Below are 16,502 nucleotides of genomic sequence, written 5' to 3' on the forward strand. Positions count from 1 at the left end.
CATCCATTATACATAATATAATTCATATACTAAGCTGTGCTTCTGTTATGGCAGCTACTTAATTTAGCTATCGCAGCAATTATAATAAATCTGCAAATCACCCACTCCACACATTATTTTTTTCTGTACATTTTTTAGAAATATTAATAATATTTAAAATAACAGAAGGCACACCCTAATGCAAATTTCTTGCAGATATACATTATTATACATTTTCCATAGGACTGCAGGCGGCAGCAGCAACTGAATCTAATGCTTTCAAGAACATTTATATCTTGGCATTGATCTGAACTCAAGAGGTCTCCCAGAATAGCCAATTACCTTCAGATGCATTGTTCCCACAATATTTTCATTCAAGATAGAACAAAAAAAAAGTCTGTCTCCTAGAGGCATTGGGTCACTATTGTATGAGTACACCTTCAGCAGTGTAAAGTTTATCTCAAGGTTCTCTTATATAACCATAAATCGATTTAGTCCCATATGACTAGATGAAAAAATGCAGAAATGAAAATGAGAATTTGCCTACTACAATAAGGCAATGAAAATAATATAATTTATTCTTTGCTTACGTTTATGCACTAGGCTCAAGTGCATTGCATATATTTATGCAGGCAGCTGTGGAAACCCTGGCGCTACCACCGCCTTAAGCTGGCCATACATGTAGCAATTTCTGATCTTTTGTGCAACCATCGGTTGCATGAAAGATCGTTCCCACCCTTCACAGACGTTCAGGGCTGAATTGTCAGATATGGAGGTAGAAACAATAGGAATTCTACCTCCTGCCAATTCAGCCCTGAAAGTAGCTTTTGCTGGGGCGCCCGTTCAAAATCTTTTAACTTACCTGATCGACGAGTCGACCAATATCTGCAGCTCAATATCGGTTGCCTCGTCAAGCCACCATACACGCACCGAATATATATCGTCGCTGGGTGTATGGCCAGCTTTAGAGGTGACAGTAGCTGCAGGGCTCTCCATTGTCAATAGGTGCGCTTGCACGCAATTCACAGCAGAGGGCAAGATGGACCACCAGCCCCAAGCACAACTGTGCAGAATGCAGCTTTGGCAATTGCATTCATCTTTGCACAACTGCAGCAATTAGAACCTTCATTTAAATTTTAAAAGTGCTTCTGTATTAGCACTGGACAGACCAAAACGAGTAACAAAAGGTTAGAGGTAACAGTCATGTGTGTTATTATTTATTTTTATAAATTCAGCATCATCTGCTAAGTGTACAGAATAGTGGGATGCAAAAACTAATATAGAAATTCCTACATATCTGACTATTACAAATGTATTTCATGCACAGATGAAACCAAGATGGTATAGAGATGCAACCTGCATTCTCTAGTCTAGCGTTTTAGTCCAAAACAAAACCCTTTTATGTATAGTCTTCTGGAATTATTTTAAATAGAGAGTTGCTTTTTTGCCCTTTAATAAATATGTTCCCTAATATAAAACCACTGGTTTTCTCAGTGCTTTTGGTTTTATTTATTGGCATAAAAACATATTTTAATAGCATTTCTGTGTGTTTAATGTATTGCTTCTTTTTGGATATCCTTCTCAAGTAAACTTTTATTGCGACCTTGCTGCAGCCAGTAGAGCATTTCTGTTTTGTCCCATTGCAGTTTTTCATTGTAAGGTCTACCCTGTAAGATGAACCAATAATATAGATTATTTATGCATATATCAATGTTTCTAGTGTCTGCACTCCAAGGCTTATAACTATGCAGGTTTTTTTAAAGGGTGTGCCGGCCACTGAGCATTTTTTGTTAATAATATTATGTTATTATCATATTACTTGGCTATTGATCCAACTATGGAAAAGCTTCAATAATATACTTACTTTAAAACTGACTTTATCATTATATGACTTCTTTATAAGATGTAATACTTCAAGTACTTTACGTTCAATATTAGACAACTGAGTGTGCAACTTTTCTCTTTCTTTAGACTCTTTCATCCTTGCCATTGATGTTCCATCGTAGCCTGAAATATATTACAAAATAAATAAGGCACTAATTTAGGATAACTTGCAAGGCTGCTGGTCAGAAATGCAGACAGACATGTTTGTAGGTGACAGGTATTCCAGAGATTCCAGTTACCCACAATGAAAAACAGCAAATATTTTATGTATTTTAATACTTTTTTTAGAAGAAAAATCATGGCTGGTGTTCACCTGCTGTGCAGCATTAACTGGATAGTACCAGAATCCACCCAAAAACAGGTCCTCATGCCATAAATAGTGGTTTCATAATCCTCCTATTGTACTTAAAATTTCTAACCTCAGGTATGGGACCTGTTATCCAGAATGCTCGGGACCTGGACAGTAATTAAACCCAATAGGATTGTTTTGGCTCCAATAAGGATTAATTATATGTTAGTTGAGATCAAGTAGAAGGTACTGGTTTATTATTGCAGAGAAAAAGAAAAACATTTTTAAAAATGTGAATTATTTGATTAAAATGGAGCATATGGCAGATGGCCTTTTCCGCAATTCGGAACTTTTGGATAATGGGTTTCCGGATAAGGGGTCCGATACCTGTATAATGAACATAAGTAATTAAATGGAGATACATAGTCAGTTCAAAGCTTGGGATAGAAATCTGCTTCTCAGGCTTAATTTATATCTACTTAAGTAACCTCTCAAAACATATAAAAAAATCAATTTTTTAGTGAGGTTAAAAAAGGGCCTATGCAGAAACTGCCAGCAGAGTATTCTTTGATGGTCCAATGCAGTCTTTGCCTGACTGACTGATCTCTGACCTCTGACCTGATCATTTAGCCAGAGGGGGTTGTATACTGGTACTAGTGATAGGCAACAGGCAGAAAGAATATTCGGCACAAGCCATATTCATATAATTCATGTAGAACAAAGGAGTAAAGGTTTGGCTGTGCAGTTGCTACAATATCATGAAAGTTTTAGACCAGTGCTATGAACACGGACACTTTTCTAACAAGGTGCCAGCCTATAAAATATATGACTGGAGGAAAATAGGCAGCAGCACAATATGATTACCTTGATGTATGGTGGCTTGGAAACTTTATGATCATTAACTTTTTGTGAATGTTTGAAGCAAATTTGGGCAGAGGTCACACTTCATTTATAATTAAGTTTAATTAGCATTGCAGGTCTCCCACAACCCACTTCACACTATTGCACCAACAGTACAAGTTTAATATGGCACAGAGAATGTGTTGTTGCACAGTCAAAGCTCTGTTATTGGGGAAAGCCAAACTGGTGGATGATCGCCCACAAATAACTGTTTATAATGTGTTCACATGAGAATACATTTCATGTTAAGATGCTGCCTACCTTTCTGAAAGAATCTGTTGGGGTCGGAAGCTGTTCTTTCGAACATCTCAAGTTCTGCCAATAGCTTTTCTCTCTTCTTAATAAGTTCTGTTACCTTTTCCCAATGGTTTATTGCCTAATAAATAATTTAAGGGTTTAAAATGGCAAGTTGTAGAGTATATGAGGTGTCACCAATATAAAAGCATAGAATTAATTCTAAGGAAGCACAATAGAAAGTAGATATATCAGTTTTCTCTCTCTTCTGTGCTTAATTGTCCTCCCACGCTATACTCCCTGTTATTTGTCTCCCTTCTGTGCTTCACCCCAGGGTTTGTTCTTCATTCCCAGTGTTCTCTCTCTACTCGCCAGTGTTACTATCTCCTCTGCAATTCATTACTAGTCTTCTTTCTCCCTTTCTGGTTTTACATCAACAAAAAAGCTGGGCACTCATTAAAAACACATTCAGGCCAAACATATAAGTATAAAAAGTATTTATTGGAAAAGACATTTCTGACAAGGCTCTGCAGGTATGTTCCATCTCTTAAGACTACTTTTTGTCTGGATTCTTTAGATAGAAAGTGAAGTGAAGTGCATAGCATCCTTACCCTTAACTATAACTTACCCCCCCCCCATTAACTTATTTTTAGAAGCATTGCAATAACCTTCAGGATGTCACTGTATAGCCTTGTTCACAATTTTGTTCTGTAAATATTATGCCCCTATGTACTGTATACATACATTTAAAGATACATTATAAAACACTGACTACATCTATAAACTTTTTCTTACAAAATATTACCTGTGGCAAAATGTCTCTATATTCACTGAAGCTGTATTTAATTGCCATATCCAGTCTCTGCTCTTCAGGAATATGTAGTGCATTCCATATCGCATTAATTTTTTTCTGTAGGAGGTAGTGACATATAAGTATGCATACATAATAGCTGTTGCATTAAAATATGTTCCATTGTGGACTTGCAATTGCTTGTAGTGTAATGCAGGGTGTGGGAGGCATATAAAGCATGTCCACTTTTAAAATGACCACCATTATTAGAATATGTTGCTCCGGGAAACTTTTTGCATGTAACATCTTGCGACGTGTATAGAAACTGGTTTCCTGTATCTTTAGCTTACTTGTAATCATGTGCAAAGCAGGCCAAAACCCCAGGCTTACCTGCCAGTCAGGTAGGGTTGTGGGTTTGTGTTGGGCAGGGGTCCTGAGGTACACACTGTACCTTGTAAAACTGCCTTAAGTTTATTGCACCAAGAATCCCGGTGATCTCTGAACTTGCACATGAGCAGTTAGACACTAGCGACCTCAACAGGAGTGCCTCGTGCCTATCCAGCCGCTTTGTCTCTGCTCTTGCTCTGCAAAATGCTTCCACTCACCCCTAAAATATACTGATGCCACTGATATATGGAACTTTGCCTTGCATGTCAGAATCTCTTGAATTATAAAAAAAAAAACATCTCACTGTTGTTAATGGCCCTTTTGAATAACAGAATGCGGACTGCTTTTTCCTTCACTGAAACATAACTGGAAAGTTTAATGCTAGGAGCATGGCATATTGCTGGAATGTTATGGAATGTTTGAAGGGAGCCACTAGGAACAAGCATTTAGCAATTCATATACCTGATACGCAGATTCCATTATGTCATGTTCCATACCTGAAAATTATAAAAAAAGAAAATTTAACGTTGCACTGTTTTGTCTTCAGTTCAAATATTATGCCAAAAAAAAACACTGCATAGATTGCTGATCCTACTAAATCTCAAAGGTTATTGATTGTTTTGCTCTTCTGAGAAAACAGAATGGGGAATTAAAACCATTTTCCATTAAATATGAGTGAATTATTCAGTAATAGAAACATAAATTAAAAAGTTAATCTCTGCATGAATGTCTATTATTTAAAAAATATTTATTTTATCTGATTTAGATTTGGTTAATGTGGTAGTATACACCCATACTGAATATAAGCCTAATACATTGGGCTTAGAGTGTGTGTATATATACACTATAATATTTTGCATTTTTAAAAATCCATAGATTTGTAAAATGAAAGGTTTTAACTGACCTTTTCCCTGTTATTCCTAAGAACTGACATCCTGGGGAATAAAATATACTCTGTAACAATTCCTGTTCTTTGGTACAGTTACCTTTAGTGCAGGTGGAAGTTGGGCACCTCAACGTTTTAGGAGAATATTAGTAGCACCCTGCTTTCCCTCATGGCTTAAGTGTGTCAGGGCTGAATGTTTATACATGAGATTCCAATAAAAAGTCATGCCTGGCACACTAACTCCCTACATTTGGACTGTGGTGCGACGGTGACAACATGGAAGGCAAAGGGTGCAGAATAGGCTGTAGAGCCTTGGGCAAGTCAGAGACCATGAAAACACCCTTGTAAGAGTGCCATTTGGTGCCATGGCACATAGGGCATTTTGTTGCCTGCATTTTAAATGTCCTCACTCCAAGCACATCAGTGAATTTTAATACAAGGTTATGTGAGGTTATGTACTTTTACTTACACGTTTGCAGTGAATATAATGGTTTCTGCCTATGTTTTTATTTAGACAATAGAAAGCCCCCTGTGCCATTTGCCCTACAATGAACCTTTGTCATAACATGGCTGAACAAACAGGCAGAAAAAAAGCAGACATATGGAAGGAAACCTAGAATCCCCCAAATTTGCAGCTGGACTTCCACTAAAAAATGAGTGAGGGTTTTTTAAGTGGAGATGTGATGGCCACCACTGTGCATCACACATGGTGCTTCTTGTTCAGTAACATTAACATCAGTACCGCTGTTTACAGCAGCTGCCATCTTCTGATCTTGTTAGACAATATTTTAAGTGTCAGAGACACATGCTAAGTGAACTCTGGGCTGTTCCAGCTAAATCAGTGGTACTTACACCACTTTACTACTTACATTGAGATATTTCATCCATCTATTCATTTTTATAGTAGTTTTGATCTGTGGTCTAACTGGAGATTTAGAGAGCCCATTGATGGACCAGTTGAGGCACACTTCTATGAAGTTGAAATTCATAAGAGACCGTTTACTAAGACTAAGGAAGTAGTGCAAGAGCACTAAGCTCTAGTGCCCATTTAGTAAGCACTTCTTTTGCTCAGCACTTTATAAGAAAATTCAGTGTACTGTCAAGGGGCGCAGGCCAGTCATTCCTTACCATAAAGGACTGGCCCATGTTTCTGCTCCCTTGCACTTGCACTTCTGAATGACACGCAAGTTAGGGGGCAGGAGAGGTCTATGTCTATGTACACAACATTCTGTTCATGGGGGTAGCTGCAGGAGATGGCTGCTTCAGGTCTTTTTCCCTATACAAGGGAGGCATGTTCTGCATGCTTTGCCATGCTGGGAGCCCTAAAACAATTATGTTCTGGGGACCAGTAAGGTCCACATGCTTGATTAAGTTTAATTCTCAACAGAATAAAGATGTTCATTGGGACTTCTAGTTCTTACCACACATCTAATATTTGGTCATTCCGAGAATTTCATATCAAATTTGATATAAAATGTTACCTTCATCAACAGGCTCTTTCCCAAGGCCTCCAAGCATGACACTATTAATGTTCCACATGCCAGGTGTATATTTTTCCTTTAGTTCTCGGAGTTCCGCAAGTCTTTTGTCTTGTTCCCTATAACCATATATTTGGAGTTATTATCTGTGTAAAGCAAACAACAGGTTTTATAATATATATTTATAATAATAAAAATATATATTTTCCCATCACTATAGTGAAATGCATCGAACTGAATAGGAAAGGCAGATGCATAACTGCTACTCTTGCCTCAAAATAAATGCATTTGCCTTACAGGGCTAAGCAGAAAAAATCCAATATTTTATTGGATAATAATGAAGGTGGAATAATAAGCCCTAAGAATAGAATGATTATATATTCCAATACAGTTCTGTTGGCATGGATCCATGTTAATTCCCAGCAGATTTCTGCCACTACAAGACTGGGATTTTATGTTTAATGGGAGAAGTATGGCTAAATTGTCTGATCCATAATCCATCTATATTATCTTGGTTATTAATACAGCAATATATATGGAAAACACCCGTGTGTTATTGATTGCATATATTGACTTTCACTTTGACTGAAAGCATATGATATTTGAAAAATAAAAGGTTTTTATTACTATATAACCTTAAAGAGGCAGTACAAATATGATTTATGGATTTAAAAAACAATAAACGTACTGGGCCACATTTATTAACAGAAGGCAATATGAAGTGAAAAAAATTAGCACAACTGACCTATTTTTTACTCAAAATGCATTAGCTTTTCCTGTAATTGCAGCAACCTTGCATTCGCTACATAACTTTGTATCTACCAGTAGACTGACACTGTGGAATATACTGCATTTATGGAAGAGTGAAGAGCCGCAGTTTGACAGAGAAGAATTTTTCAGCTTATATAGGGTTGTCACACATATAGGGGTTTTTAAGACACATACCTATATTTGTGAAGGGGTGAAAAATAAGTTCATCCTTTGATAAATATGACCCTAAATTAGTATAGTATATATAAGTATAGAAAATGTCTGTGCAATAATTAACATAAAAATTATTTGTACCTAAATTTTTGTTGGGTACAATATTGTACCACAAGGAAGTCTAATTAAGTAACCCTTTTTTTTTTTACTGTATAAAGCAGGGTACTTCCATACTTTACCTTGACACAGAAAGCACAATTTTATTACAGGTATAACCTTTTCATTTAAGGGGGCCTGGAACCCAGATGGTTCTTACTAGGACCCTTCAGACAGCAAATCCCCTGTACTGCTCCCTGCTAGATACACCATTGGCTGTGTATAGTAGTAAAGTAGTAGTATGTAAATATAGTTATGCATGCATACACAAAAATGGCTAATATAATCTTCCCAAAACGCATACCAAAATCTACAATTCTCAACAATATTTTCCTAGAATACCCCCAGCCCACCCACATACAGTAATCAACTATGCCATCAAAATGCATCCAAAAACTAAAGCTGACATCAGAATGCCTGTTGTTTTATATTCTAAAAATGTCATGAATTTGGTGGAGGTCTGGTGAACAACAAATTACATTGTTGTGCAGGGCACTAAATATGTCTAGGATAGGAAGAATTGGATACCAACCTCAGGTATCAATAAATTCTACCAGCTGATTAGTTGCTATGGGTTACTGCATCTGGGATAACATAGTCCCTTTTATTACATAACCCCCCAAAGAGCACATAAAAAAATGAGGCACGGTACACACGTTGTTCAATGGGAAGACACTACCTTGTGTTTAGCTGGCTATACCTCAACCCTAGGAAACATGCTAAACTTGTAGTACTGAGGCACACCATGGGTCTGCAGGCAAAAATAGCAGAATATTTCAGAGTGTATCTGCCATATTTGTAAAAACAAATTATGTGAGATAGGACAGGTAAACTAGAGGAAATCATTAACAACCTTTTCTGACGTTCTTTTTCTTTCATTAAAGCAATTTGACCGTCATCTTCAGAATCACTGTTATATAAATAGAATATCACTTTCAGATAGTCCGGGTGCTAAAAAGAAAGTAGGTGTATTTAACATAAATCGGTGTTGTACAGAACAATGCATTGCCAATGTGCAATGTTACACACACTATCTAAGAGCAGCAGATAGGTTAGATGGACGATTAATCTATAAATACAGAAAAAGAAACAAAATGGAATCTACCTTCCTTTCAGTTCATGAGCAAGTGGGGATCCTAAGGCAAGTAGCAGGCTGCAATATGTCTAAAATAACAGACAAATGGCAGGATCCTTTTGGTAGATAGTAGCAAATGCAATATGTTTTGGAAAAATCTAGCTGTGAGACAGTTGCTGACTTTTTGTTGTGCAACTTGTTCCAGCAGTAAATTTTCCAGTGTAATATAAACTTTCATGTGTTACGACTGTCTGTCTGAACAAAATGTCACATGATAATTCTCCACATAGTAAATAAGTACTTGGCAATAGAAACCTATTAAGAGTTCTTCACCTTTATCATGTTTAAAGTGAGCCTTTTGTCACTTCCTTTGGCAGCCAATACCCTAAGGAAGAACAAAGTCAGCCAAAGGACTTTTATGACTGGAGAGTGAGTGTTGGTTTGTATTCTACACTTCTGCAAAGTGGAGTTCCACATTCATTAGTGTACAATATATTAACAGCATAAAGGCCCACTCGCTTTCTATTGGCTGATTTGGCATGATGCAGGGTTGGCACTAGCAACCAACACTGGGGTAGGGTATTAGCATCCAGAAGAAGTGATATAGAGTGAGGGCAGGTGAAACCAATGTTTGCTCTGATATAGGCAGAAAAACAGCATTGGACTTGGAAAATCAACATTGTGGTTCTGCACAAAGACATCTTAAGACACAAAGGTTCTCTGTGCAGCACAGAAATGTTAAAAATATATTCACTTTGTTAAGCCCCCCTATGTTCATGTTTTACATTTTATTTTTGAGGTAGCACCTGGGCTACTGCTATTCAAGTTTGAAGTGTAACTCTATACCAGCGTTTTTCTTACAGATATATAAAGTCAATTGTCCACACTTGAACTCACTTATACTCATGAATAGGGTGCTTGATCAAAAATAAGTAAATAACTGCAAGAAGATCATGCATTAGCTTGTGTATATAGTGTTTTATTTCCAGTCACTGTGAATTCCATCATTTTGTTCCTTGTACTGTTCTTTACTGTAAACTGACTGTCACCCCCACATCTAATATTGCTGTTATTTCTTACATAGACAGCAATGTTGCTCATTGCAGATTTACTTAAAAGAAGGTCTTGTAGTTAAATTGTGTATTATTTTTTGTTTTGTGTGGCACTCAATTATCTGTGTAGCCTGCAGTAAAAAAGTAGGTTCTAACTGATAAAGCCTGTTAACACTTTGCCCTTGTTTCAAGCCTAACTATGTAATACAAGTGTATCAACCTTAGGATCAGAAAGCACATATCTGTAACTTTATTTCATTATGTATGATGTCTTCCAAGGGCCATCAATCCTTTGGATCTGTATAAATTAAGTCTATGTAATGATTTTGGCTTTGGCTCTTTTGTAGCCTCTGCTACTAAGTTACCATGTTATTATTAAATGTGCTTTACCTGAGAGTGTAAATAGGTCATGTAGTCATCAGAACTGATGGATGATTTCCACCAAACAAGCCAGGAGTCACTTGTTCTGGAAACTTCCTTATCCAAAGGTAAGGGTTGTCCTGAACTAAATAGCAACATCAAAAAAAGCAATATTTGATTTAATCAGACAGGTCTTCTACTTCTCACAGGGTAACTGCATCATTGGTGTGGTTGACACATTTATAAAACTTCACTTGTAATTAAAACGGCAAACACAAAACTTTGGTGAAAATAATTGCCACATGGTAGAAGTGAGAAAAAACACCCATTGACTTAAATGAAAAAAGTTGCGCACATCTCTGATTGGTCAGTCAGTCAGACCCTATGATAAGTCAGTTTATAACAGACACAAACATCCAGGAGAAAAGTAAAGCAAATAAAAGTAAAGCAAATATAATAGTTTACAGTTGTAAAAAACAATCACTCAAAATAAAGTCCTTATTGGTACCTGTTATAGGGGGCAAGAGAGTCCAGTTGTTTATTGATCACGCGCTGTTTTTTTCTCCTTGTTAGTGTTGCTGATGATACACATTTAGAGAAATCCAAACTGACAGCATGAGGCTCTGTTAATAAATCCTATAACATAATTGACATTTTTATCATTCAGCACATTTTCTTTTAAATGAAACAAATGAAGGCATCAAAGATATGTCACGCAACAATGTAGCTTTTTATTTTAACATCTTGTTATGGTAAGATTTTTTTATTTGTTTGATTTCTTCCTATGGTGCAATGTTTTGGGTGTTGGCACAAAGGAGGGCTTGTTTATGATCACAAGACCAGCACGAAAAATGTCAATTTGGGGTTAAACCAGCATGTTTTGGGATTGCGTCATTTCCTGTGCTCAATTCATCCAGGCATTATTGTTTAGGGTATGGGTTACTGCACTGGGGCAAACCTAGTGCCTTCTATTAGATATTGGGGTAATGTTTTGTTTTTTAAATACATTTTGAGCAAAGGTGGACCTCCAAGCAAAGTACTGATTCAAGCTCAAAGCTACCACAGCATGGAATGGCAGGTAACCATTAGTCTATGCAGGAAAGATTAAAAGACTAGCAGATCCCACAATGATGCCAAGCTTGTGGAGATGCATGCATGATAATTTAGCTACCATTATATCTAAACATGGCTTCCACATATTTAAGTACTGTAAATGGCTGCATAGATCAGAAAAAGGCACAGGGAAGGCTGGCCATAAACCAAAAAAGTTCAATTGAAATAGGCTGCAACGCAGTGGAAGCCAGAATTCTATTACAGAGTTACACTCTTGTGACCTTGAGGTGATTACTGTATTGTGTTATATACAGTATATGGTTTACTTTACTCTTGTCTTTCTTTTTATATCTTTGAGATCTTGAAATTAAAATACAGCATTCAAGCAACCATAAAACTGATAAAATCCACACTTTAAGGGCTAAATGTACTAAAGGGTAAAATTTTTCTTAAGTTGAATTTCTCACAGTTTCTGTGTCATTATAACGCCTTAAATGACAATGCACTTGAATTGTTTAGCGGATTATTTGCCCCTTAAGACCTGGCAACTCATTCTTTTTACAAAAACATTTCCTATTATTTGATAAAACAGATTCCAGTGTGTAGATGAACTTTTTTGTTCACCCCTAAACATATCTACTTTGAGAAGAAGACAAAATCAACACCAGGCTTGATCTTTCCACAAAGAACAGTAAAAATTCAGAAGGCAAATTTTCACATATTTGTAAACCTGGATTTATGTATAATACAGGTATGGAACCTGTAATCCAGAATGCTCAGGACTTGGGATTTTCTTTCCATAATTTGGGTCTACATTCCTTAAACCTACTAAAAATCATTTAAACATTAAATAAACCAAATACAATTGTTTTATTTCCAATAAAGATTAATTATATCTTAGTTGGGATAAATAACAAGGTACTGTTTTATTATTACAGAAAAAAGGAAATAATTTTTTAAAAATTAAATAATTAAAATGGAGTCTATGGCCTTTTCATAATTGTATAATGGATCCCATACCTGTACCATCTTGGCAATTTTTTTAATAGTGATAATATGACACAAATTCATGATAATATGACACAAATTCATAGGGCTTTAAATCATAGTTACATAGTTACATAGTTACATAGGGTTGAAAAAAGACCTGTGTCCATCAAGTTCAACCCATCCAAGTAAATCCAGCACATCTAACCCACACCTACCAATCTATACACTCACATACATAAACTATAAATACAACCACTAGTACTAACTGTAGATATTAGTATCACAATAGCCTTGGATATTCTGATTGATCAAGAACTCATCCAGGCCCCTCTTAAAGGCATTAACAGAATCTGCCATTACCACATCACTAGGAAGGGCATTCCATAACCTCACTGCCCTCACCGTGAAAAACCACCTACGCTGCTTCAAATGGAAACTCCTTTCCTCTAATCTAAAGGGGTGACCTCTGGTGCGTTGATTGTTTTTATGGGAAAAAAGAACATCCCCCAACTGCCTATAATCCCCTCTAATGTACTTGTACAGAGTAATCATGTCCCCTCGCAAGCGCCTCTTTTCCAGAGAAAACAACCCCAACCTCGACAGTCTAACCTCATAGTTTAAATCTTCCATCCCCTTAACCAGTTTAGTTGCACGTCTCTGCACTCTCTCCAGCTCATTAATATCCTTCTTAAGGACTGGAGCCCAAAACTGCACTGCATACTCAAGGTGAGGCCTTACCAGGGACCTATAAAGGGGCAAAATTATGTTCTCATCCCTTGAGTCAATGCCCTTTTTTATACAAGACAGCACTTTATTTGCTTTAGTAGCCACAGAATGACACTGCCTGGAATTAGACAACTTGTTATCAACAAAAACCCCTAGATCCTTCTCCATTAAGGATACCCCCAACACACTACCATTCAGTAGATAGTTTGCATTTATATTATTTCTACCAAAGTGCATAACTTTGCACTTATCAACATTGAACCTCATTTTCCAGTTTGCTGCCCAGTTATCTAATTTTGTCAAATCGCTCTGCAAAGCGGCAGCATCCTGCATGGAACTTATAGTTTTGCACAATTTAGTGTCATCAGCAAAAATAGAAACAATACTGTCTATGCCCACCTCCAGGTCATTAATAAACAAGTTAAACAGCAAAGGACCAAGGACTGACCCCTGCGGTACTCCACTAACCACACTGGTCCAATTAGAAAATGTTCCATTTACAACCACTCTTTGTACTCTATCCTTCAGCCAGTTCTCTATCCAATTACAAATATTATGTTCTAGGCCAATATTCCTTAATTTGATCATTAACCTTCTGTGAGGTACTGTATCAAACGCTTTAGCAAAGTCCAAGTAGATGACATCAACTGCCATTCCAGCATCAAGGTTCCTACTCACCTCCTCATAAAAGGCAACTAAATTAGTCTGGCAAGATCAATATGCATAATGTATTATTATATGGCATGCATTATCTTATTTAGCTGTTCCATGACAAAACAGAGTGAGCTAGCACAAAATTTAATTTTAGTCATTTGTAATATATGTATAAATTTCTCATAGAACTGGTGAGAAAGGAACAAATCTGCAAAAAGACAAGTACGAACATTCATGGCATACCTGTTTTACCTAAATCGGAACACACAGCAGGTGTGTATATAGAAGGAATCAATTCGCCTCCAGTGAATGGTGTAATGTTTTCCAGGTCATGATATACAGTGTCTAGTAGAATTAAATCTAAAGCAACTGGACTTTCTAGGTTTTCTTAAAAATGTTTCATCACTCAAGTCCAGTTGTTTTATACTTAATTCTTACTACATACTGTATGGTGTAATGTGGGTTACTTGAACTATAAATGGATTTAAGTGGAAACAAATTGTTTGGAGGTGATTCTCAGCCATACATAATCATGGGCTATATGAGTCAGAACCAGTTATCATGAATAGATACAATGCAGTTTTCTGTGTGAATCTTAAGTTTAAAGTGGACCTGTCACCAGACAAAAAAAGCTGTATAATAAAAGCCCCTTTCAAATTAAACTAGAAACCCCAATTTTTTTTATTAACACATCTACACCCATTATAAAAGCATTTAAAAATCCCAGCTGTCAATCATATATCATCAATCATATATTGCCTGCCCTGCCTCTATGCCTTAGGCATAGAGGTGGGGCAGAGAGTTGCTTTCACTTTCAATTCAGAACTTCTTAGGTGTTGCTGTGCCCCTTACATCCCTCCTCACCATGTAATTGTGTAACCAGTGCATGGATATGGGTATCAGGTCCCCCATACTGGCACAGAAATAAGATTTTGGCAGGATTCAATGCCTGCTTTGATAACAGTGTCCACAAAATGGAGCCTGCCTGCTTGCTGCAATTGTGAATTCCAAGGCTGAAGAAAATAAGCTTAAAATAATTTATATAGTGTAAGTAAAGTTTATTTTGCTTGACAAACACAATAGAAAACAATTTGGAATTATTTCTTAAGGTGACAGGTCCCCTTTAAACCTACGATTTGAAACATGGACACCATATATACTGCTGCCTCTACATGCCATTAAGAAAAAGTGCCACAGACACTTACTCTTTAGAGTCTTTTGGGGCAAGGACAAAGGAAGCTGAAATTAATATACAACTTCTCACATAGTTCAGTAATTTTGGAGCTAATTTAGTAATGAAGTTAATTGCACAAGTGCTGTTACCCATAGCAACTAATCTGATTTTTGGTTTAATTTTTTAGATTGTAGTAGACTGTCCAAAAGTAATCCGTGACTGGCTTTAAATAACTGCACTGGTGCAGCTGAACATCTGTGTAAGTAAATGACGCCTAATGATAGCTCATATTGATATAAAACCCTGTTTCTAAACTTTTCCTTAGGTTATTTTTTTTATCTTGATTTGCCTTGTGGCAACAATTCTAGATATATAAATATTCATCACTGTCCCACAAGACAAATCAGAATCAACTACCCGAGCTGCTGTGAAATGTACGTCAGTCCACAAAATGTACACTTTGCAATAGAGCTCAGCATGACAATGACTAGTATATAGGTGGCTTAGAATGAAAATGTCCTACCTGATCAAACTTTAGGTGATCGGTTGAAATATTATTAATGAGCTCTCCATAAACTTCTTCAAGTTCACTTCCAACACTGAGACTCTGATCCAGTCTTTTCACAGAGCTACTTTCAATCTGAAATAAAAAAGACTTGATGAAAGGCTACATAAAACAATATAACATCATTCTTAATAGGAAAATTAATTATAAACTTTATCTTACACAAGTCTCTGCCAAGATGTTCATACTAGTTTGTTTTGACGCATTATTAGGGAGCAATAAAACACATTTTATCAGTATATACACCTCAAAAGTTATGCACAGGAAATGATACTGAGTGCACATGGACATTCAGGAACTGGATCATAAAGTCAATGAAAATATACATTTCTGCCCAGCCACATTGGAGCTCCGTTTTAGCCAACAGGGAGCTGGTAGTGATTAGTTTATCATTATGGGTACCAAATTATCCCACACTGTGGTTCATGCAACCTGCATGATATGGGTTTGGTGGTGTAACAGTGCTTTATTAATAGCTTCAGTCAGCCATTACAGGCAAGAAGGAACTTCTACTCTAACACAGTGACACCTACAGGTCTTTTGTATAAACACTACAAAGTAATAGCTACTGTTTTATTAATATAGAGAAAAGGGACATTTTTAAAAATTAGAATTGTTTGCTTAAAAATTACTCTATGGGAAATTCAGAGTTTTCTGGATAATGGGTTTCCAGATAAGGGATCCTATACCTGTACCTAATTCCAATTTCACCTGGAGGATATCTTTTGGGCTGTTGTCTATCCTGAATCTCTCCCTTGGTATTAGCCTTACAGAAGTCACAGAAAACTATTCTGTGACCAGTTCTTTCAAAAGGAAACTATAGCTGATACACAAGCTGTTGCATACCTATAAATTTAATTATAAGATTATATCTGCTGATTTGTAGGAAGGCCTTAGTGGAGCAATGTATAAACCAACAAATACATTTTAAACATCTAATAACTAA

The 16,502-nt window shown here is 36.5% G+C and overlaps 1 protein-coding gene across 3 annotated transcripts in view; it reads right to left on the reverse strand.

The window, feature by feature from the left end:
- Nucleotides 1-1,183: 1,183 nt before the first annotated feature.
- ccdc87 (coiled-coil domain containing 87) overlaps nt 1,184-16,502 on the reverse strand; it is a 30,821-nt gene continuing 15,502 nt past the window's right edge. For all 3 annotated transcript variants that reach the window (XM_018092222.2, XM_018092221.2, XM_012959849.2), the window contains 10 exons: nt 15,515-15,631; nt 10,903-11,030; nt 10,425-10,539; nt 8,761-8,858; nt 6,831-6,946; nt 4,926-4,960; nt 4,092-4,196; nt 3,314-3,428; nt 1,844-1,986; nt 1,184-1,646 (listed from right to left, as the gene is read on the reverse strand). In XM_018092222.2, the coding sequence (XP_017947711.2) occupies nt 1,530-1,646; nt 1,844-1,986; nt 3,314-3,428; nt 4,092-4,196; nt 4,926-4,960; nt 6,831-6,946; nt 8,761-8,858; nt 10,425-10,539; nt 10,903-11,030; nt 15,515-15,631 (1,089 nt within the window). In that variant the 3' untranslated portion in view covers nt 1,184-1,529. The remainder of the gene's footprint in view (nt 1,647-1,843; nt 1,987-3,313; nt 3,429-4,091; nt 4,197-4,925; nt 4,961-6,830; nt 6,947-8,760; nt 8,859-10,424; nt 10,540-10,902; nt 11,031-15,514; nt 15,632-16,502) is intronic.

Source organism: Xenopus tropicalis, chromosome 3 (genome assembly GCF_000004195.4).
Source record: "Xenopus tropicalis strain Nigerian chromosome 3, UCB_Xtro_10.0, whole genome shotgun sequence".
NCBI classification, from domain to species: Eukaryota; Metazoa; Chordata; class Amphibia; order Anura; family Pipidae; genus Xenopus; species Xenopus tropicalis.